The sequence below is a fragment of the Leptosomus discolor genome, chromosome 9 (assembly GCF_034619465.1).
Source record: "Leptosomus discolor isolate bLepDis1 chromosome 9, bLepDis1.hap2, whole genome shotgun sequence".
NCBI classification, from domain to species: Eukaryota; Metazoa; Chordata; class Aves; order Leptosomiformes; family Leptosomidae; genus Leptosomus; species Leptosomus discolor.
The window spans coordinates 15,102,297-15,120,934 of NC_141399.1; the positions used below are offsets into that span (position 1 = coordinate 15,102,297).

The 18,638-nt window shown below is 37.4% G+C and overlaps 2 protein-coding genes across 3 annotated transcripts in view; one reads left to right on the plus strand and one right to left on the minus strand.

Annotated features, from left to right (window-relative positions):
• The window catches only part of CACNA1D (calcium voltage-gated channel subunit alpha1 D), a 198,204-nt gene extending 195,482 nt beyond the window's left edge, over nt 1-2,722 (plus strand). For both annotated transcript variants that reach the window (XM_086470607.1, XM_086470608.1), the window contains 3 exons: nt 208-329; nt 1,105-1,425; nt 2,429-2,722. In XM_086470607.1, coding sequence (XP_086326733.1) covers nt 208-329; nt 1,105-1,425; nt 2,429-2,722 — 737 coding nt within the window. The remainder of the gene's footprint in view (nt 1-207; nt 330-1,104; nt 1,426-2,428) is intronic.
• Nucleotides 2,723-9,122: 6,400 nt separating this feature from the next.
• CHDH (choline dehydrogenase) lies at nt 9,123-18,203 on the minus strand. The gene is made up of 7 exons (XM_009946099.2): nt 17,450-18,203; nt 16,851-17,002; nt 13,371-13,500; nt 12,366-12,500; nt 11,046-11,188; nt 10,125-10,227; nt 9,123-9,541 (listed from the first exon to the last, which is right to left on the minus strand). The coding sequence occupies exons 1-7, from the start codon at nt 18,201-18,203 to the stop codon at nt 9,123-9,125; spliced, it is 1,836 nt and encodes a 611-aa protein (XP_009944401.1).
• Nucleotides 18,204-18,638: the final 435 nt, after the last annotated feature.

The window sequence follows — 18,638 nt, forward strand, 5'->3', positions numbered from 1 at the left end:
TATGGTTTCTACACAGGACTGCATTTGCTCCTATGATGAGTCTATCCTTTATCTTATAAGCAGCTGCTTTCTTTTGTTAGTACAGCTTGTTTCTTACTGGGGATATGTTCTTACTTGTGTGATAGTTGACTCACACTGGAATTCTAGAAATAATAGACTTTGAGGAAAAGTATTTTATTTTCCTAATGAATTATGGTTTCCCTGTAGCAAACAGACGATCTTCCTTTAACTTCGAATGCCTCCGCCGACAAAGCAGTCAAGATGACATACCGCTCTCTCCTAATTTCCACCATCGCACTGCTTTACCGCTTCACTTAATGCAACAGCAGGTAAACACAAAACTTCATTTAACTAATAATGGACTACATCTTTCCAGCTTCTGTATTGTCCTTTTGACTTTCATTGGTGTTTGAAACAGCACTACTGTATCATGTAGTTTGCCTGTGCATGACTTCTAGGCCAAGTATAGGCTTATAGTTGCTCGACATGAGGCTTCTCAAACACCAGCCTTCTACAAAACATTGAAAACGAGTAGTTTGCCCCTATGACTCTTTAAGTGCCCACAAAATGTCGGGATGCCCTAAGGAATTTTGACCAGGACTGCATAATATGGCAGCTGTCTATTAATCTTTGCCTGTGCAGTTACTTGTCTCCATTTGTGAGAATTTGCAAGTATAACACACAGTGGGCTCAGTGCCCAGCTCTGACGCAGCCAGGAGAAGATGGCAATTTCCATTGCCTAGAGACACCATCCAGAGTGCTTGGAAAACGCTGACGGCTTCCTATCTCGTCCCTACAGGACAGCAGGAATGTTTCTACACTTTGCTTTCTTTGTTTAACATATTGTACAAGAAATTATTTTTCTTTATTAATGCTAATACCAAGATTTTGAGATCAGAGTAATAATAGAAAAAAATACCATCTTATCCTGTCAATTTAGCAATTTCGGTCCCGTTCTTCCTTTACATGACTATTAAACATCAGAAAATGTTAGCTTTGCACAGCTGCTGCCTGAACAATTGGTTTGAACTAACTACTGAAATGAGAAATGAGTATGACTGAGCATTTAAAATCACTAACTTCTAAAATTCTTCCCCTTACCAGGTCATGGCTGTTGCAGGTCTGGATTCCAGCAAAGCTCATAAACATTCACCAAGTCGTTCAACGCGTTCCTGGGCTACCCCACCTGCAACCCCTCCCCACAGGGACCGCACTCCCTATTACACACCTCTAATCCAAGTTGATAGGGCTGAATCTACAGAGCATATGAACGGTAGCCTGCCTTCCTTGCATAGGAGCTCTTGGTACACAGATGACCCTGATATTTCCTACCGAACATTCACACCAGCCAATTTAACAGTACCTAATGACTTTAGGTATAAACATAGTGACAAACAGAGGAGTGCCGACAGTTTGGTAGAAGCGGTAAGTATTACAGAAACCTCTGAAGTAGCCAAGAGTGTCTGTTCAGGTTTTGTGTTAACTTTAAAAAGCATGTAATTCGGTTCACATTATCTCTCTGACAATTTGGTATTTTCAGTTTCAAAGCCCAAAACTGTTTTTAGGTAAAGACAAGGGAACTTATTGGTAGTGGTTATGTAGCAAATGATTTCTACTGAATCCAAATCTTAACATTAGTGTGTCAGAGAACAGAAGAGATCTCAGAGATGTGAAATTTAAGTTTTCTAGATGAGGATCGGCTACAAAGTGTCCTTCCACAGTGGCTAATAGGGAAGAGATGATGCATATGCCTGTTCTCTCTCTTGTTCCTATAGAAATACATCACCATTTTTGCAGTAATCTGAATAAAAGATCAAGAACTCCCTGAATCAAGTGTACTAAATGCAGTGAATAACAACTACAAGGACTGATTTGTAGGTGTACTAAAGAATGTTAAGAATTCCCTTTTATATTAAAAAAGATTCGAAGATAAAAAGTATATAGCTCTTCTGAATCATAGTTACTGTTCTTGCTTCCCTTTATCACTTCCTTTCTGTCGCAATGAGCTACACAATGCACTTTGTTAAATTTTATTTGCAAATGGGACTTCAGCATCTTTCTTCCACGTACTCTAAAGTACCAAGAACGTATCTAAAATTCTGTGTTTCAGGCAATTGTTGTAATTGCACCATCCTAGATATATTAGCTGTTGTCTTCAGTATATCAGCCTGATGACCGATGTTTATCAGACTACTCCCAAATTTCTAAAGAGAGAAGTCAGATGCATTGCATTATCAGTTACATGGTCACCTAACTGAGACAGTGTGGTTTGGAGCCGTTTGATTGTTCTTTACGCACACAGCTTTACTGGGGGTTGCTATAGTCATTCAGCGTGGAGTTTCTAGTATTTTCCACAAATGAGAAACATTATGACCTGTCTGTTCTGTAATTCCACTGTGTATCTCATTCTCTCCCCTCCATCTGCCAGGTACTTATATCTGAAGGCCTAGGAAGGTATGCGAAGGACCCTAAATTTGTTTCAGCTACAAAACACGAAATTGCTGATGCATGTGACATGACTATTGATGAGATGGAAAGTGCAGCAAGTAACCTTCTCAATGGAAGTATCAGCAATGGGACCAATGGGGATATGTTTCCCATTTTAAGCAGACAAGATTATGAACTTCAAGATTTTGGTCCTGGCTACAGTGATGAAGAACCAGAAACGGGACGATATGAAGAAGACTTAGCTGACGAAATGATATGCATTACAAGCTTATAGTATTTAGCAAGGAAAATTATTCTAATAACAGAAAAAGTGCCTCATAGTTTAAAGATGCTAGGCACTAGCTGGAGTGAATAACCAATCAAGTTTTGTAAAGTGATGTCACACCTCAAGGAAGCCATAACTAATAAATTTATTATCTCCAGGTTGCCGAAATGCGGCCAGAGCCGCAGTACATCAAGTCTCCCCCCACAGAATCTTCAGTTCCTCTGTGGGAGTAAGGTTATTTTGAAACCAAGCAGATTGTGACAATCAGTTTTTTGAGGGCTAGAGCAGGATTCTGAGGTGTAATATCTTGCCTGTCTTTCAACCTTGTGCTACTGTCCTTCATAGTAGAGCAGGATTTTGTCACTGAAAATGTCTGTATAAGTCAGCACAAAATTGTGTGGGAAATAGCAACATGAGACAAGTGATGACAACCAATAATGTCATTACCTCAGTACTCAATAGCATATCAGCCAGCTGTTGCATATCCATTCTAACATTGTTTTCAAACTTGCTTCCTGAATTCTTAATGCTCTTCTAAAGTACAGTTTGTCATGCTCTACTTGTTAGAGATGGTTGGGAAAAGAAGTTATATAAAGAATATTCTGTCATATGTAACACCAGTTTACATAGGAAAATATCATTCTGATAGTCTGTTTTATGACTATCACGTTAAGGGCAAAATATACTGGAATAATTGCATTCTTACTAATGCACTTGCAACCAGGTTATAGTAGAATTAGATAAGATAGTTTGCTAAAAATTATATAGTAGAAATTATTGTAAATGAATTGTAATATACAATGATTTGTATTTGTAAAGAGATGTTCTATATTTTGTAATTATTGTACCGTAATTGAACTGCAGCAATATTTATGGACCCTAATTATTGTAACTCTCCACAGAATTCTAGATAGAAGTATTTTTACTTGGAATATATAGATCTATAGCATAAATATTTAAATAGAGCCACCTCAGTGTAAATCTCTTTTTGGGATAAAGTGTCAAGTTTGACTTGGCAACAGAACAGGTTTTTTTTTTTAAATAATTGAGTCAAATCTCTCTGCATAAGGGATGCACAGTTGACTAGTTACAGTCTTATACTTGGAAAGGTAGAAGACTTAAAGTTATTTTAACTTTTTTGATGAAAAAATAAGCTCTAATTTTATTTTTGTATTAATCCCATGCAAAAAATAAATATTAAAATCATTAAAAATTGGCAAGGTCATGCCAGGATATTACTGGTCATGAGACAATTAGTTTTGAGAGAGTGTATTACCTATATACCCTACTTTGATAGGAAGCATCTTGGGCAGAAAATATTTCACAGATAAATGAAATCAGTACCACTTACTCTGCTTGGAAAGAAAGGAAATATGATAAATGATTCTTCACAGAACCAAAACCCTTGATATAAGAAGTATGCTGTTTTATTGCCTCTACCTTTCTGTTGTTCTACGTGTACTATTTCAAAGATTTATTTTTATGCAACCAAGAGAGGGCTTAGATATTGTTCACAATGCAGTGAAACCCTGAAATGACTTTGAGGCTCAAATGACCTTGGAGGAAAATCAAAAACCACTGAAAGCTACTGTCTATTTTGTTAGCACTGGATAACAGCAACTTGTCTACCAAGTTATCTTATCAGGTTTTACCTGTAGTTCATATGCTAGATAGCAATCCAGTTCACATTTTTACAAATGTGATGTTTAAAACATGTCAATAAACATTTTGTACATAAAGACAGTTTCCTATGAATAGCTTACAGACTTCCTCTGAAATCATTCTTATTTCAAATGCCAGGATAAGAACTTAAAGGTTTGTAAATTATTTCTTGACCTACATCATTTTGTATTAAAACAAATGCAAAATGTTCTTCAAAATAAAACTGTGTAATAATTTTATTATACTTGGGACTCCTTTTACTAATAGTTTTTCACCAAGAAGGTCCAAAAGGTAAATTCTGCTTGCACTGTTTGAAGAATGGGCGGGAATGTGTGGAATGTAGTCATTGGTCTGTGCTATCATAGCGTGCACGTCTTTTATGGATGATTGCTGTTAACCAGAAAGAAGTAAGTGATTAGAGTATTCATATGAAAAAGGATATTTTTCCTCCCCTACTATCTGGGGGATTATTACTTCCCTGGGTACAGATCTATGGAAACAATTAGGAAAATCGGACTAAAATCCCCTAAAACATCAAAACACATCTTTCATGCTGTCTGCCAGGAAACAGTGGGGTAGGTTACCCAGCAGTAGCCACTTTGTGTTACACTTTCTGCTTATAGAAACTTTAGGTGACTGATATGGAGCTTTCTGGATCTGTATCACTGTGAAATAACGAGTAGTCTTCAAAGTTCCACCTACTGCGGTATGCCCACTTCTGAAAACCGCCCTTAAGGTAACTGAAGTTGAACATTTAACACAAAAAAAAAATCCCAGACCAGGTTACTTAACTGCATCGACTTTTGCTAGCACAGCAAATTTGGCAGATTGAGCTGAATGACAATTTTTTTAATTAATCATTTGTCCAAGGAGACAGAAAACAATATGCTGACTTTACTGTATTCTCTTGCTAGTATGGTTAGTCCTGAGCTTTCAATAGTCTGATGAGAGACTCTTTAGGGCAGATACACTATTTTATGAGAAAACAGTCCTTACAAAAATAAATAATGAAGGAAATTTAGTTACAAACCATGTTCTATATAGTTAATGGTTTAAGGGAGAACATGTATATATGGATATACAGAGTATCTGTTCAATATCATTACAGAAGTATATGGAAAAAAGTAATTGATATATGCACAATTACATGGAAACTGGCACCCATCAAATGCTGCCAATCACAGTAATTACTCAGTACCGAAAAACTGGAAGTTATCTCAGCAATTAAAACATATATCATGGGTTTCCAGATTTGTTTATATACATATGACAGGAAACATTACTAAAGAATTAAACATTGCTATGTCTTACAGTGAAGTAACTCCATTGAAGAAGCGAATATATAAAATATATTCATATTTGAACAGTGTCATTTTTTGGAGCTTGGATGACAAAAGAGTAGAGACTAAAATTATAATACTGTAACAGATATGCTTGGGGTCTTTCTACAATAACTCTTCATTTTAACTATGATTTTTAAAAAATGCATAAATGCTATTATTCCTCAAAATACATTTCTATGTTTATTTTATAGAAAATGCATGTTCCAAGCCCACTTTCCAGTTTTCCAGCATTTATACACCTGCCTCATTTGGTTGCAGACTAATTGCAATCAGACTCTTGGAAAGGACTTTAAGCTGCAGAAACATCAAAAGTTCTGGTGTACAAAACCTTGAGTGGCCTTACATAAGTTAAATACAATACAGTTTCACAAATACTGCTGCTTTTAAAAGCATTTCTAATACTAAACTTGAACTGCAATATGTGTATGAAAGAAACATTTTTTCTTTCTTAATCTCATTGTCCCCAGCCAGAGACCTCCAACTGTGTTTGAAGCATCTGCAGCAAGCGATTACCATGGAAATGCTGGTGTGCTCACTCGCAGTACCGCTGCTGGTTCAAGCCATGTGGGCAGGTCTAGTAAATTCCAAATTCTTACATCAAACAGCTTTTATGGTTAACTGGCTTTGAATACATAATGTAGTACATCTGCACATTTACAGAGAAATTATATGTGGGTAGAACTGGGAAGAATATTCAATTCACACACCATATTATTTTGTTAAATAAGTAAAACTCTGGAATTACCAGTCTGTGTTCTGCAATCCAGTAAGGTGTAAAAGATGGTTAAGTTTAGCCAGCAGACTGCCAGTGCTCCACAGGGCATGTCAGAATATCTTGTACCAGTTCTAAGTATCCCTTAGCAGACTCAGCTCTGCTAGAAGTAAGAACAATTTTAACAGCAATTCAGTGTCAGCAACCAGACACGATGCAGGAGAAACTAATGGCAGCTTGATGCTACCTAAAGCTTTCCCCAGGGCAATAAAACTTTCAAATACCTGAGCCATTTCTTTAGCATGAAGGAGCCTCAGCGTTCTATAGCACTGAGGCCTAAATTAATAAAGCAACTGCAGTTCACAGCAATGAAAATGTTGAAGTGTTTAGAAGGGGAGGAATCTGCAAGGTGTCTGTGTATGTTTAGAACTGCAAGAATAGATGATGATGTTTCAGAAGAAATGCCCAGGTACCTGATTGCACAGTGCAGCCATGTGTACCTGAACATGACACACATGCAGTTTGGCACGTATATCTAACCTTGCTATTCCCTCATCTTTTTAGAGCTTGGCCCAATGGCAGAGGATAGCCCTGTGCATGTTCAGTAGCAAGTTATGTAAGACAGTGGCTAGTTAATCTGCTGCAGTTGCATAGTAACAATTCCCATCCTGCATGCCTAGAGCGGAAACCCACGTTGTAAATCTGCAAATGCAGGAACTTCAGTTTTCTGTCCTTCCAAACTGCTTCCCCACTCAACTGCAGCGGACTGTGGTAAGTGTCGCCAGTGTATATTACTCTGAGTATCCTAATAGTTTGTATTGCAAATGACACAAAGATACCTACTGAATACCTCTGAATGAAAATCTCAAAAGCTGCAGTGCTGAATAAAAATTATTTGCTATAAAAAGGTACACCTGACACAGTTCATGCTTCCCTTTCAATGCAGAATTGCATCAGGTGAATTGTCTTATTACACAGCTAACCAATCACCTATGGCTTAAAATATTCTTGCTCTTACCCTCATTCCAAAAGAATGCATCACACACAGAGAAAGGGTTTACCTGTCTCCTTCAGGTGCAGAGTTCACTACTACCATCTTCCATCTTCAGTATTTTTGTTTGTCTTTACGCAGATACTCTGATGAATTAAGTCCTTTCCCTCAGCAGCAGGGCTTCCAACCACTGCCTTCCAGCAAGCAGCACCAGGTAGAAGTATTTGCCTTAAACATCTGCAGTTGTCCCTCTAGCCAACATCTGAGTCAGCAAGTTTTTTTACAATCTGCTCAAATGATGTAAAATTCCATTTTTTCTGCAAAAAAAGTTTATTCTGTTTACCACAAGCCCTGAGCAATCTTAGACTACAGAAGCTTTTACTTCATAATTTAACAGCTGCTTAGTCAGAAGTTATTTTGGAATACTTAATAAATCCAAACAATTCAATGGATTCATTTCATTCAATGAATTCACTTTCTTTAGGCTTGTTTTTTTTTTTAAAAAAAAATCAGTACCCGAAAGTTAGATTGACACAGAAAACAGCCATGAAAGATCATGTATCTTGCTTTACACATCTGAAGACAGGAAAACAAAGATGTAAGTCCTAACTAAATATAGCATTGGTTCACTGAATAAGTCACTTGCCTTCTAATTTTAAGGTTTTTTTCCCATATAATTAATATCTGACCTTAGGCCATTATGGTGAGTAACTTTTCATTTTAAGTCTATCTCGGCTGTAAATTTTTTAATAAAATTTGAGTGATGTAAGGCACCATTCAGAATATCTGCTGAGAAATATCTTTTGCAAATGCTTATCTTTGAGCAAAGACCAGTAACTTTAGAGACCTTATAGGAAGTGCAGATCTCTTACTGTGCTAAATAATAAGTGGTACAACTAAATCAGCTTAAACTGTGAACTGAATTCTACTAAGCTCCTTGCCAAAAAAAGCAAGGAGAAATTTTAGTTTTCCAGTATATTTTTGTAACTATCAGCTCCTGCTCTGCATTTCTTAGAAAAATAAGTTTCTGATAAATACAATAAACGTCGTCTTTCTGAATACTATACAGTTAAGACTGCTAAGCGTGGTGACGTATGACTTTCAGTGAGGATTTGTAAACTGTGCAGTCCTCATAAAAAACCCACTTTTGACCAATTCCGAACACGTGCAGGTTCCTCTCTGTCCTATGAATTCTGATACAAATTACTCTGGCCTGTGAATATGAAATTGCATAAATGCTTACATTTATTAACCATTCTTTGCAGGATGTGGGGATTATTGACTAGCGGTTATCCTGGGTAACACTCTCCCGGCAGTTAAAATCCTTCCTTTAAATAACAAGGCATGTAAGTAATGATTTCCAAAATAGCATACAGTAATCTCTTCCATTCCTCATGCAATTGTACAGTATTTCTGGCTTATGTGCACAACTGCCTCGTCATTTAGCAATAGCTTCTCTTCAACAAAAAATCTGAATTGTACCACAAAAGGTCATGTTTAACTGAAATAAGCAGCTTAGGCCAACTCATTAAAAAAACAATGAGTAGACAGTCTAATATAAGAGAATGGTTCAAATCAATAGTTATTTTAATAGGATATGTTGTTTTGCATGGTATTTATTTTGTTGGCATGTTCAGTGTGATACCAACATGCTGATGAAAGCCTCAGCAGCAAAAGATGTGAAACGATGAGAACATTTGTTTATCTCTGTGTTTCCAAGGTCTTGGGCTTATATACAGGAACATTTTTCTCCTGAAGTGATGGGAGGCCCTTAATTATATCTGCAACTTTCTCTGCTATCATAATAGTTGGGGCATTCAAATTTCCACTGACAACACTGGGCATTATTGAAGCATCTACTACTCTCAAGTTTTCCACACCAATTACTTTTGTTTGGGGATCAACTACAGCAGTGCTATCTGAAAGCTGACCCATTTTACAGGTGCAGGAAGGATGATAAGCACTATCAGCCTTCTGCCTTATGAAAGCATCTATTTCTTTGTCAGACTGAATATGGTTTCCTGGTTGAATTTCAGGCCCACGAAATTTTTCAAAAGCTTTCTGAGCAAAGATCTCTCTGGTCAACTTGACACACTGGCGGAATTCCCAAATATCTCTTTCTGTATGGAGAGAAAATAAGAAAACTGTAAGTATACTCTTAATTGAGTTATAGAGACAGAATGCGTAACAGAAAAAAATAGCATCAAAGAAAAAAGGGTGGAGGAAAAGTCTCTCACTTATAGCTGAAAGGCATAATAAAGTAGAGTATTTTTCAAAGTCACAGATATTAACGTTGACTGTGAACAAAACTGTCACTTGTATTGCACAATCCCAAAAGGAACTAGGTGAGCTGTGAGGAATTGCTCTTTATTTGACTATACCCAGTGTCTAGCCAAGGACACTAGTCTCAGTGCAAAGAAGCAAATGAGATCTGTTCCCTCACAAGCAGAGGAGGGGATGAAATGAACAGCATGATGCAGCAAATACTAAGGACCCTGAGTGCATCCCCAACAGGGAATTCTTTTTGGTTTATACACTGCTTTGCACAATGGCCCCTTTTGATTCTAACTGACTTTTACAAATGAGACATAACTAACAATGTGCACACCAGCACTTCTGAGTAGTAGGAGTAGCTATGAAAAATCTGCTCCTGAAACAGGCAGGCAATCAGCTGACATTAGAGCAAGGAGAGGCTGCAGTTACCTGTTGACAAGTAGTTAGGCTCAATGATAGGATGGTCGTTTGGGTCTGTACTCTTCAGCTTTAGCCAGCCCACACTCGTGCTCCTCATGGGTCCTACGTGGACCTGCAACACCCACGCTATACTCATGACACATTCCCACCAGATGTATTTCCAAATTCAGTAAGAATTTTTTTTTGCAATTTGGACAGTCTTTACAAATTAGGCAAATGTAAACATTAAAGGGAGGTAAAGGAAAATGCCATTGAACATTTTTTCATTTTATATAAATTTGTTGTAAATATGATATTCCATAAGGGGAAGGGAACATACCTGTCTTATTGACTCACAGCTGTTCTTTTAATTTAAAATACAACCATACCAATTTAGCAGCAGTACAGAATTCTAATACAATCAGCAATCAGACCAAATTACTATCATCCTGAAGAAAAGAGATTAGCAAGAAGAAACATGTACATTCAGTGACAGTTCCCCAGCATTAGCACAGATTTTTTTTGTTCAAGACCACAGGCTAAAATGGGGCATAAACTTGTGCCAATGAATAAATGAATGGCCTCATACATTCTCACTTAAACCTGTCTGAACTGCAGTGCAACAGGGAACATCTTGTTTTAGCTTTGTACAGTAACTAGCACAATGGTATCCTAATCAAAAGCACTACGGACTTCAGTAGTGCAAATACTTAAACAGCAGTTGAATACTTGTCTGCTTTCCCAGAGACAAAAAGTAACATAATGTTGGTAGCAATATCACATAACAAGCTCGTGGGTTTTTTCCCAATGTAGGAGGTTAAGCCAGTTCTGTATTTTACTGAACAAAGTATTTTTCAGCATATAGTTGAATTATCAATATTTACAATAGAGCATAAGCCTCCTTGCTAATCGTTACAGAACATTATTGGAATATGTTCTTCAACAACTCACCTGGTAAGCTTCCATTGTGGAAGCAACCCGACCATGATCAATCACCTGAGAAGGGAGAAAGTGGAACTGAATGTCAGGGTGAGGAACCCCTGGTTCACTTCGGATAAAACCACCAGATTCTAAGTGGGCAGTGGCTCCCTCACCTAGAGAGCGTAAATGAGAGAGAAAACGCCATTAAAAGACCTCAGAAAGGCAAGAAATCCCCTTCTTAACCCTTGGTTCACCGCTATGAATAATTCAGAGATAACTGGCAATTGCAAGGAACACAAACCCGTTATGAACAGCTTGTAATTCAAGCAATACGCATCACTTTAATCTGCTTTATAATCACTAGATAAATGTAAATATGCATAACTCTGGAAACCCATTTATTTGAGAGTGGGATGTTACAGTTATGTCACTGTAACTGTCAGGCCTAGGGTCTAACTCTAGAGGCAGGTTTGGTCCCAGGAACCGACAGGTGCGGAGGGAACTGCCTGCAGCATCCTGGTGACACTGCGCTGCACGCTCGCTGACGTGCAGCATAGTTATCCCACCAGCCACGGCTAACAGGCACAACTGTCCACAGGACCTCCTCTGAAGGGGAAGGATGAAGAAGCAGCAATGCCCATCATGTTATGCTGTCTTCTCATCCATTTAAAACCATGTTCACACTCAATATTTACTTGCATGGTAAAAAGCCACAGATACCCAGCGTAAGTTGTCAAATACTAACATAATAATTCAGCAAGTGGTGAAGACCTCAACTTTGGCCCAACTATTTCACTGATTTCAAGGATTACTTTTACAGATGCTTTTTAAGCTACGACTTACAGTTGGGCTACTGTAAAGCAAGTGTGTCATTTTAACGGAAGTCACTTCTGATTTACATGCAAGCCTAAAGGGTTCTGCTCAGAGCAACAAACTAATTCTTTTGGGGCAATTATACAGAAAACTTAATTCAGTTCAACAATATGTTTTATTGACACAATACCTATTTCAAGTAGAATTTTTCTTCATTTTTTTTACAACATTTTTTTTCTACATTTTTCTCAGTAGCAACAAAATTTTTAAATGTAGAAATTTTCTTAAAATGAGAACTATAAAAAATGTCAAAAAACAGTGTATAAAAGGCTCCCTTGTTACTTAAGAGATAACTATTTTAAAATATTCTGATTTTTAAAAAAATAAATAGTTCGAGTCCATTTGCAAGCTCTAGTTATTTCTCAGAACAGGAAAAAATTGTATATGAAGGCTCCCAGACTTTGAAAGTCACGGATAGAAGTCTGTAATAATTCTAAATCAACCAATTGTAGAACGATTGCACATTTTGTTTCATACCTGTAAATTTCCAAAGCCATTCTAGACCAATCTTCACCATGTTAACTGGCTTTTGTGCATTATATAAAGTAATAGGTTGGGTGCACTTTTGCTGGACGTACACTTCTAAATGATCTTGAAGGTTCTGGCCTACTCCTGGGGGGAGGAGTAGAAATGGGGAGGAGGGAGAAGAAAGGGGAAAAAAAAGTTATTTCACACAGAACAATTGTACACAACATTTGCAACCAGAAAACAGCACAAATGGGAACTAAACTAACCTCTTACATGACTAAGACCAAGACTGTGAATCATATCAGCCTTTTGCTCATGTCAGAATAAGGTTTAACATAAACATAGCATTACTAGAATGAAAATGGAAAGTTAAATGGCAGACAGATCACTTGTTCTAAAATTGCCAGAACCGACTTCTAAATACAGTACTAGCTTTTCTAGTTTTAAGGAAAAGTTCATGTTATTCCTTCTATCTTTGGATATATATGACAATATATATACAATCTGTTATGGGTCAAAACTCATTCACAATTCTACACGATAATTATGCTGCTTTACTTTAAAAGAACTCAGTGGCATTTTTCAAAGGCATTTTTCACTGTTAAATGTAGTGAAGAAAGTATAGGAGTTTATTGCTCAGTTCTAAAATCAATGCATGTTTCCACTGATCTGTAACACATTTCAGTCCACACAACCTGACACAAAGACAACTGAATGGCATGGATTCATTTCATTTAGTGGTCTTTGAACTGCATCCATAGGAATCACAGAGTGGTAGGGGTTGGAAGGGACCTCTGGAGATCATCCAGTCCAACCCCTCTGCTAAAGCAGGTTCACCTACAGCAGGTTGCACAGGACTGCATCCAGGCAGGCCTTGAGTATCTCCAGGGAAGGAGACTCCATAACCTCCCTGGACAGCCTGGTCCAGTCCTCTGTCACCCTTAAAGTAAAGAAGTTTTTCCTCACACTGAGGCAGAACATCCGATGTAAGGTTAAAAGAAATAATAAAATTACCAGGAAGGTGGCAAACAACAGGGATCCCCAGCTTTTTTAGCTCATCTGCATTGCCAATCCCAGATAACATAAGCAGCTGTGGAGAATTTATGGCACCTCCACTTAAAATAACTTCTTTACTGGCAAAAGCCTAAAAGGAAATGAGCACAAAAGTCTTAACATTATTAAACCTGATCTGAATGCAAGCAACATGTCAAGAGCTTCTGTTCCAATATGCTAGTCTGAGCCAGATTAGACACCCTTCCCTCACATTTTTCTCATTCTAAATGTATTCCTGTCTTGCTTTCAAAGCTTTCACTTTGATCATTCCTGTGTTTATTCCCATGTTTACAACCCGTTCAAACTGTATGGCACACAAACATTCAGCTCAGCCAGTACTATGGCTGACAATAAACTCCTGTGTTACTTGCCAGGAAAAAAGTACCTCGGATCAGTCAGCCAAATGGCCCTTCCATTTTCAATAATGGTTTGTAAATTAAAACTGAAAATCTTATGGAAGATTTTGAATTCAGAGACATGCTAGCTCAAAAATTCTGAAGAGCTTATTTTCTTCATTCAGACAACACTAATTTGGTTTGGTTTCTTAGCTCACTGTAGTCCTCAGAAGCCCCTCAGCCACTAAAGCACCACTGAGACAACTCTGACTGCAGGCACATATATAATTCTGTTTTGCTGACAGACTTTTCATCAAGCAGTCTGAGCCCTGATCTGGTCAAGATACAGGCTGCTAAACTATTTCTCTGCCTTTGAGGCAGTTTTCTATGCTGTATACTTACTTTTCCAGAATCTTCTCTACAACCTCAAGAACTTTCATCTTCTTTTCAAGGATTTCTGCCCCCAAAAGTTCTCATTTAGTAACACCAAAATCCTTCTCTGTGTCATTTATATCTGGGGGCTACGTCTTCCCTGTTGCCACATCTCTTAAATTTAGGATCAGAGCTACCCCCTCCCTTAGTGCTTTTCACTGTTAAAAGGGAAAACTATGTGAAGTAAGGAAATACTGATACCCTCCTCCTTTTCCCTTTACTCTTTGAATGAGAATGATGTGGGTGAACACAACCTTGTTCAAACTATCCCTTTCTATTCAAATGAGGTGTCTCATGAACACACACACATTGGATGCACTCGATCCTCCCTAGTCGCACACTCGTTGCCTGTTAAAATATAAGATATCTTTTGTATACACACCAAGTTGGGTAGTTGATTACAAACTGCATAGTAACTCTTGCATGTTAGAAAAAAAAAAAAGATTCAAGATTCACCTGCCCTTAAGAAAGAACAACTGCACCACAGAAGAAACAAAAAGTATGCAACAATTTAATGGAAATTCTAATGCTACCTAAGCTAGTCCAATGTGTTAAAGCAACACACTTTTGCAAAAGTAATACCGTAACCTTTACCTGTGAATTCTAATAGATCAGGGTGGCCACAGTGAGGAGAAAATTGATAAGGCACACAGTTATGCCCCTGAACTTCTCATATCTGTGACTGCTGTATCAATACCTAGATCTGTATTTTGCATGTTATACAAATATAACTTCTTTATTTTTTCTGTGGTACACACAGAACTGGTGCTGGTTTGTTCCAGGTAGCATTCAAACGATGCTCCCTTGGTCTATGCTCACTGCAAAGTCAGCACTGTAATTATTCCTAGCCAATAAACAGTGTTTCATTGTGCTTAAAGTTAACACAGAAAGAAGAAAAACCGACTTTGAAATATTTTTGTATGGATTATTTAGTCTATGATACATTAAAAACATTTTTCCCCTTTAAATACTTTTCTGCGTGATTCTGAACTCAGAAACTCCAGGAATGTTCAGTCTACCTTCCCTGCTTTTGTCAGAGGGCTTACTGGAGTCCTGGGAGCTCTCCAGGACCCCAATGGCTACTGAAATAACAAGTCACTGGCTTCAGGAATAGGTTTTGGATCATGCTTGAACCAGGTTTTGATAATCTTTTAACTTTATTGGTGACTGACGTAAAAGAGATCCTATCTAAAATAGACTGTAAAAACAAAAACGTTTTAATGTAATCAAGTGTTTCATCTTGATGTTCATAATGTAATAAAATTATTAGTTCTTCCATCCTGACAGGTATAAAATTTTCCAGAAAGTAAAAGCAGGCAAGTCCTGCAATTTTGATGTTGGTCTAAAAAAAAAGGAAGGGAAATACTTTGAAGGTGTACTTTTAATGATATATGCTATAAATATATATTGTTCACTATGTATAATTCATACATGTATTAATATGTATGAAAATTCATAGCAATTAAAGAATTTTGCAATTAAAGTGGTCCAGTATTCAGAAAGTCTTTGATCATACATAATTAGCTTTCCAAGGCTTTCTTCAATGAAATTAATCTTGATAAAGGCACAAGAGCAGAAAGTAGAGACACTGTTTTCGCAGACATTTAATAGCTCATGAAATCAACTAAATTTTCTGCAACTTGTTTTACGTTGTTAAAATGATTATCATTACCAATCCACTTATTTAGAAAAAAACAGATTTGGTCTGTGCATTAGAAAATGAAAGAACAGTTTATATATACTACATTTTAACTTTTAGCAGGTGTTCAGTCACAGAACACTCGTCTGTTGAGTCTCGTAAGCCTTACTGAACTCAAACCATCAAAATTTGTACTCTCTCTTTAGGACACTGCTATTACACTTTTTAATTGTTTTATAATTGTTTGTGACTAAATATCTTAAGTTATTTACACACAATTCCCTTCTAGGCAATTTCCTAGTTACATACGCCATAATCAGCTATAATGGTAGAGTTAAGGGAAATCAGAATGTTTTAGGTCTTATAGAAGTCAATGGATTGAAAGCTGCTTAAAATGAACTGTTTAGCCACAGAGTTAAGTTGTAATTGCAAATCAAGCTTCCTGCCACATGACCACATGTTCAGTGGAAGTTGGACTGAGACTGAAAATTATTCATTCCACAGACAACCACATGGCACATTTCATCGTTATGTTTTGTAATTACTATCCTAAAATTCAATACATAATGCCAAAGTAGAAGTGAATGACTCATGATTTATCTCTTGAGGCATTCAGATTTCAGTATCTAGCTTTTACAGATTTTTGTAATGCCAGAACAGCATTTTCAGAATTGTTTTTCAGAAACATTGGCATTTCGGCACACTAGTCAATACACTGAGACAGTGCATGATGGCACCATAGGTTCAGCCAGAACCCTTACACAATGTTCCTGTGTAACATCAAGTTATGGCTTGTCCCCTCAGTACTGAGAAATGGAAATGTAATGGAGATATTAACCTCTAAATCAATACAGCTGAAATAGCACCTACTGTAAAATAGCTGACAAGGAGTCATACACTGGAAGAGACAACATAGCCTCTGAAAAGCAGACATCTTGCATAGTGAAGTGCCACTTTTAATGAAAGTTTGTGTTAAAAAAAATTTAATTCTGTTCTGACTCATGTCTTTCATACTAGAAAATAAAAATCTCTTACCTTTTTCCTTTGCCCATTTGTCACATACTCAACACCAATGGATTTTGTTCCTTGAAACAAGATTTTTGTTACAAGTGTCTTCTCTGCAACTGACAAATTTGGGCGGGATATGGCTGGGTGAAGGTAAGCACTAGCTGTGCTCCATCTTTGACCTACAATGTATATTTACATTAAACATCAGATTAGTTATGCTCAGTATTGTTCAAAATTTTGGCCAATAACAATCAGGATGTTTACAGGGGGAAAGCCTTCACACAGTTTATAGAGTTCAAAGCAAATGTGATTTGATATAATTACTAAAGATTTTATTTTAATGTAACAAATTTTGCAATGACATTTTGAAAACCTGCTCTCCTTCCCAAATTTAACTAGGAATCTAGACTCGCATGCCAATGTAATTTGCAATGAGATACACCCTAGACTGATAGAAGCTGCTGTGAAATGCACAGGGTGTAAATATAGAGTGCCATAGCTGTTCAGTAATCTAAACAACCAAATGGCATTCAGTGCAGATTGTATGTCCATATTCCAAAATGCTTTCAGAAGTACCACTGGTGCGTCAGAAATATAAATTACCTGAGGACCCCTTTATGATTTACCTTGGTGTACAGTCATGTCCATCCAGCCAAATCCTTCTTGCTGATAGCCATTCATATCATCTGTGAAGGGATACCCAGCTTGCTGGGCTGCCTCCAGGAATGCATGATGAAGAGGATGGTTTGTTTTCCCTCTTGACACATGCAGGGGTCCATTTCCACCTCTGTACTGATCTGGCCCCAGTTCATGTGTCTGTGCCTTCTTAAAATAGGGCAAGCAATGTTCATAGTCCCACCCTGTAGCCCCTTCCCTGCTCCATCGATTATAATCTTCTGCATGCCCACGAATGTATACCATAGCATTGAGAGAAGAGGAGCCACCCCACACTCTTCCTCGGGGCCAGTACATAATTCGGTTATCCATATGCTTTTGTGATGTTGTGTGGTAATACCAGTTATATTTCTCATCACAGAGGTTGTGAGTTAATGCAGCAGGCATGTGAATCTTCCACATCAGTCTTTTACTACCTAGAAGGGTATCTTTAGGGCCTGCTTCCAAAAGTAGTACAGTACTGAGGGGGTCTTCAGTCAACCTGTTGGCTAATACACACCCTGCTGATCCAGCTCCAACAATGACATAATTATAAGAGTTTGTCTTTTCAGAACTAAGCTGAGATGATGTACGTGAAATTTTGAACTGTTGTTCATTGATGCCCAATGTGTTCTTTAATATGTGTGATCTAAACAGAGTTCCTGTTGCTTTGTGCATCTGATTCACAGGACTGCAACATTTAACTCCTTTCATCAAGTATGACATCTTTACTGATAGTATCACTCTTGCAGAATTTCTAGCAGAAATCCAGTGTTTTACCCTAGAAAAACAAACAAAACCAAAAATCTTAATTAAGATGTAAGCATTAATACAGTGCATGACCTCTAAAATGTCAGTCATTTTCAGGTAAAACTGGTATACTTTACCATTTCTCGCTATTCAAAAGGTTAACAATGACGCAAATAAACCAACAAACATTTACTCTGAAACTTGCTGTCTTATTCTTTTAATGCAGTCTATGCACCAGTCAAGCGGCATACTATTTTGTATTGTATGCAGCCTGATTTTTATTTCCTTCTGGTTCCTGAGATAGATACATGAAACACATTTTCAAGTATCTGCCAAAACCATAAAGGATGGAAACCTTTGCTTACTTTGCAGTCTCTTTTCATCTGCCTCTAGTAGGTAAGAATTTAAGAA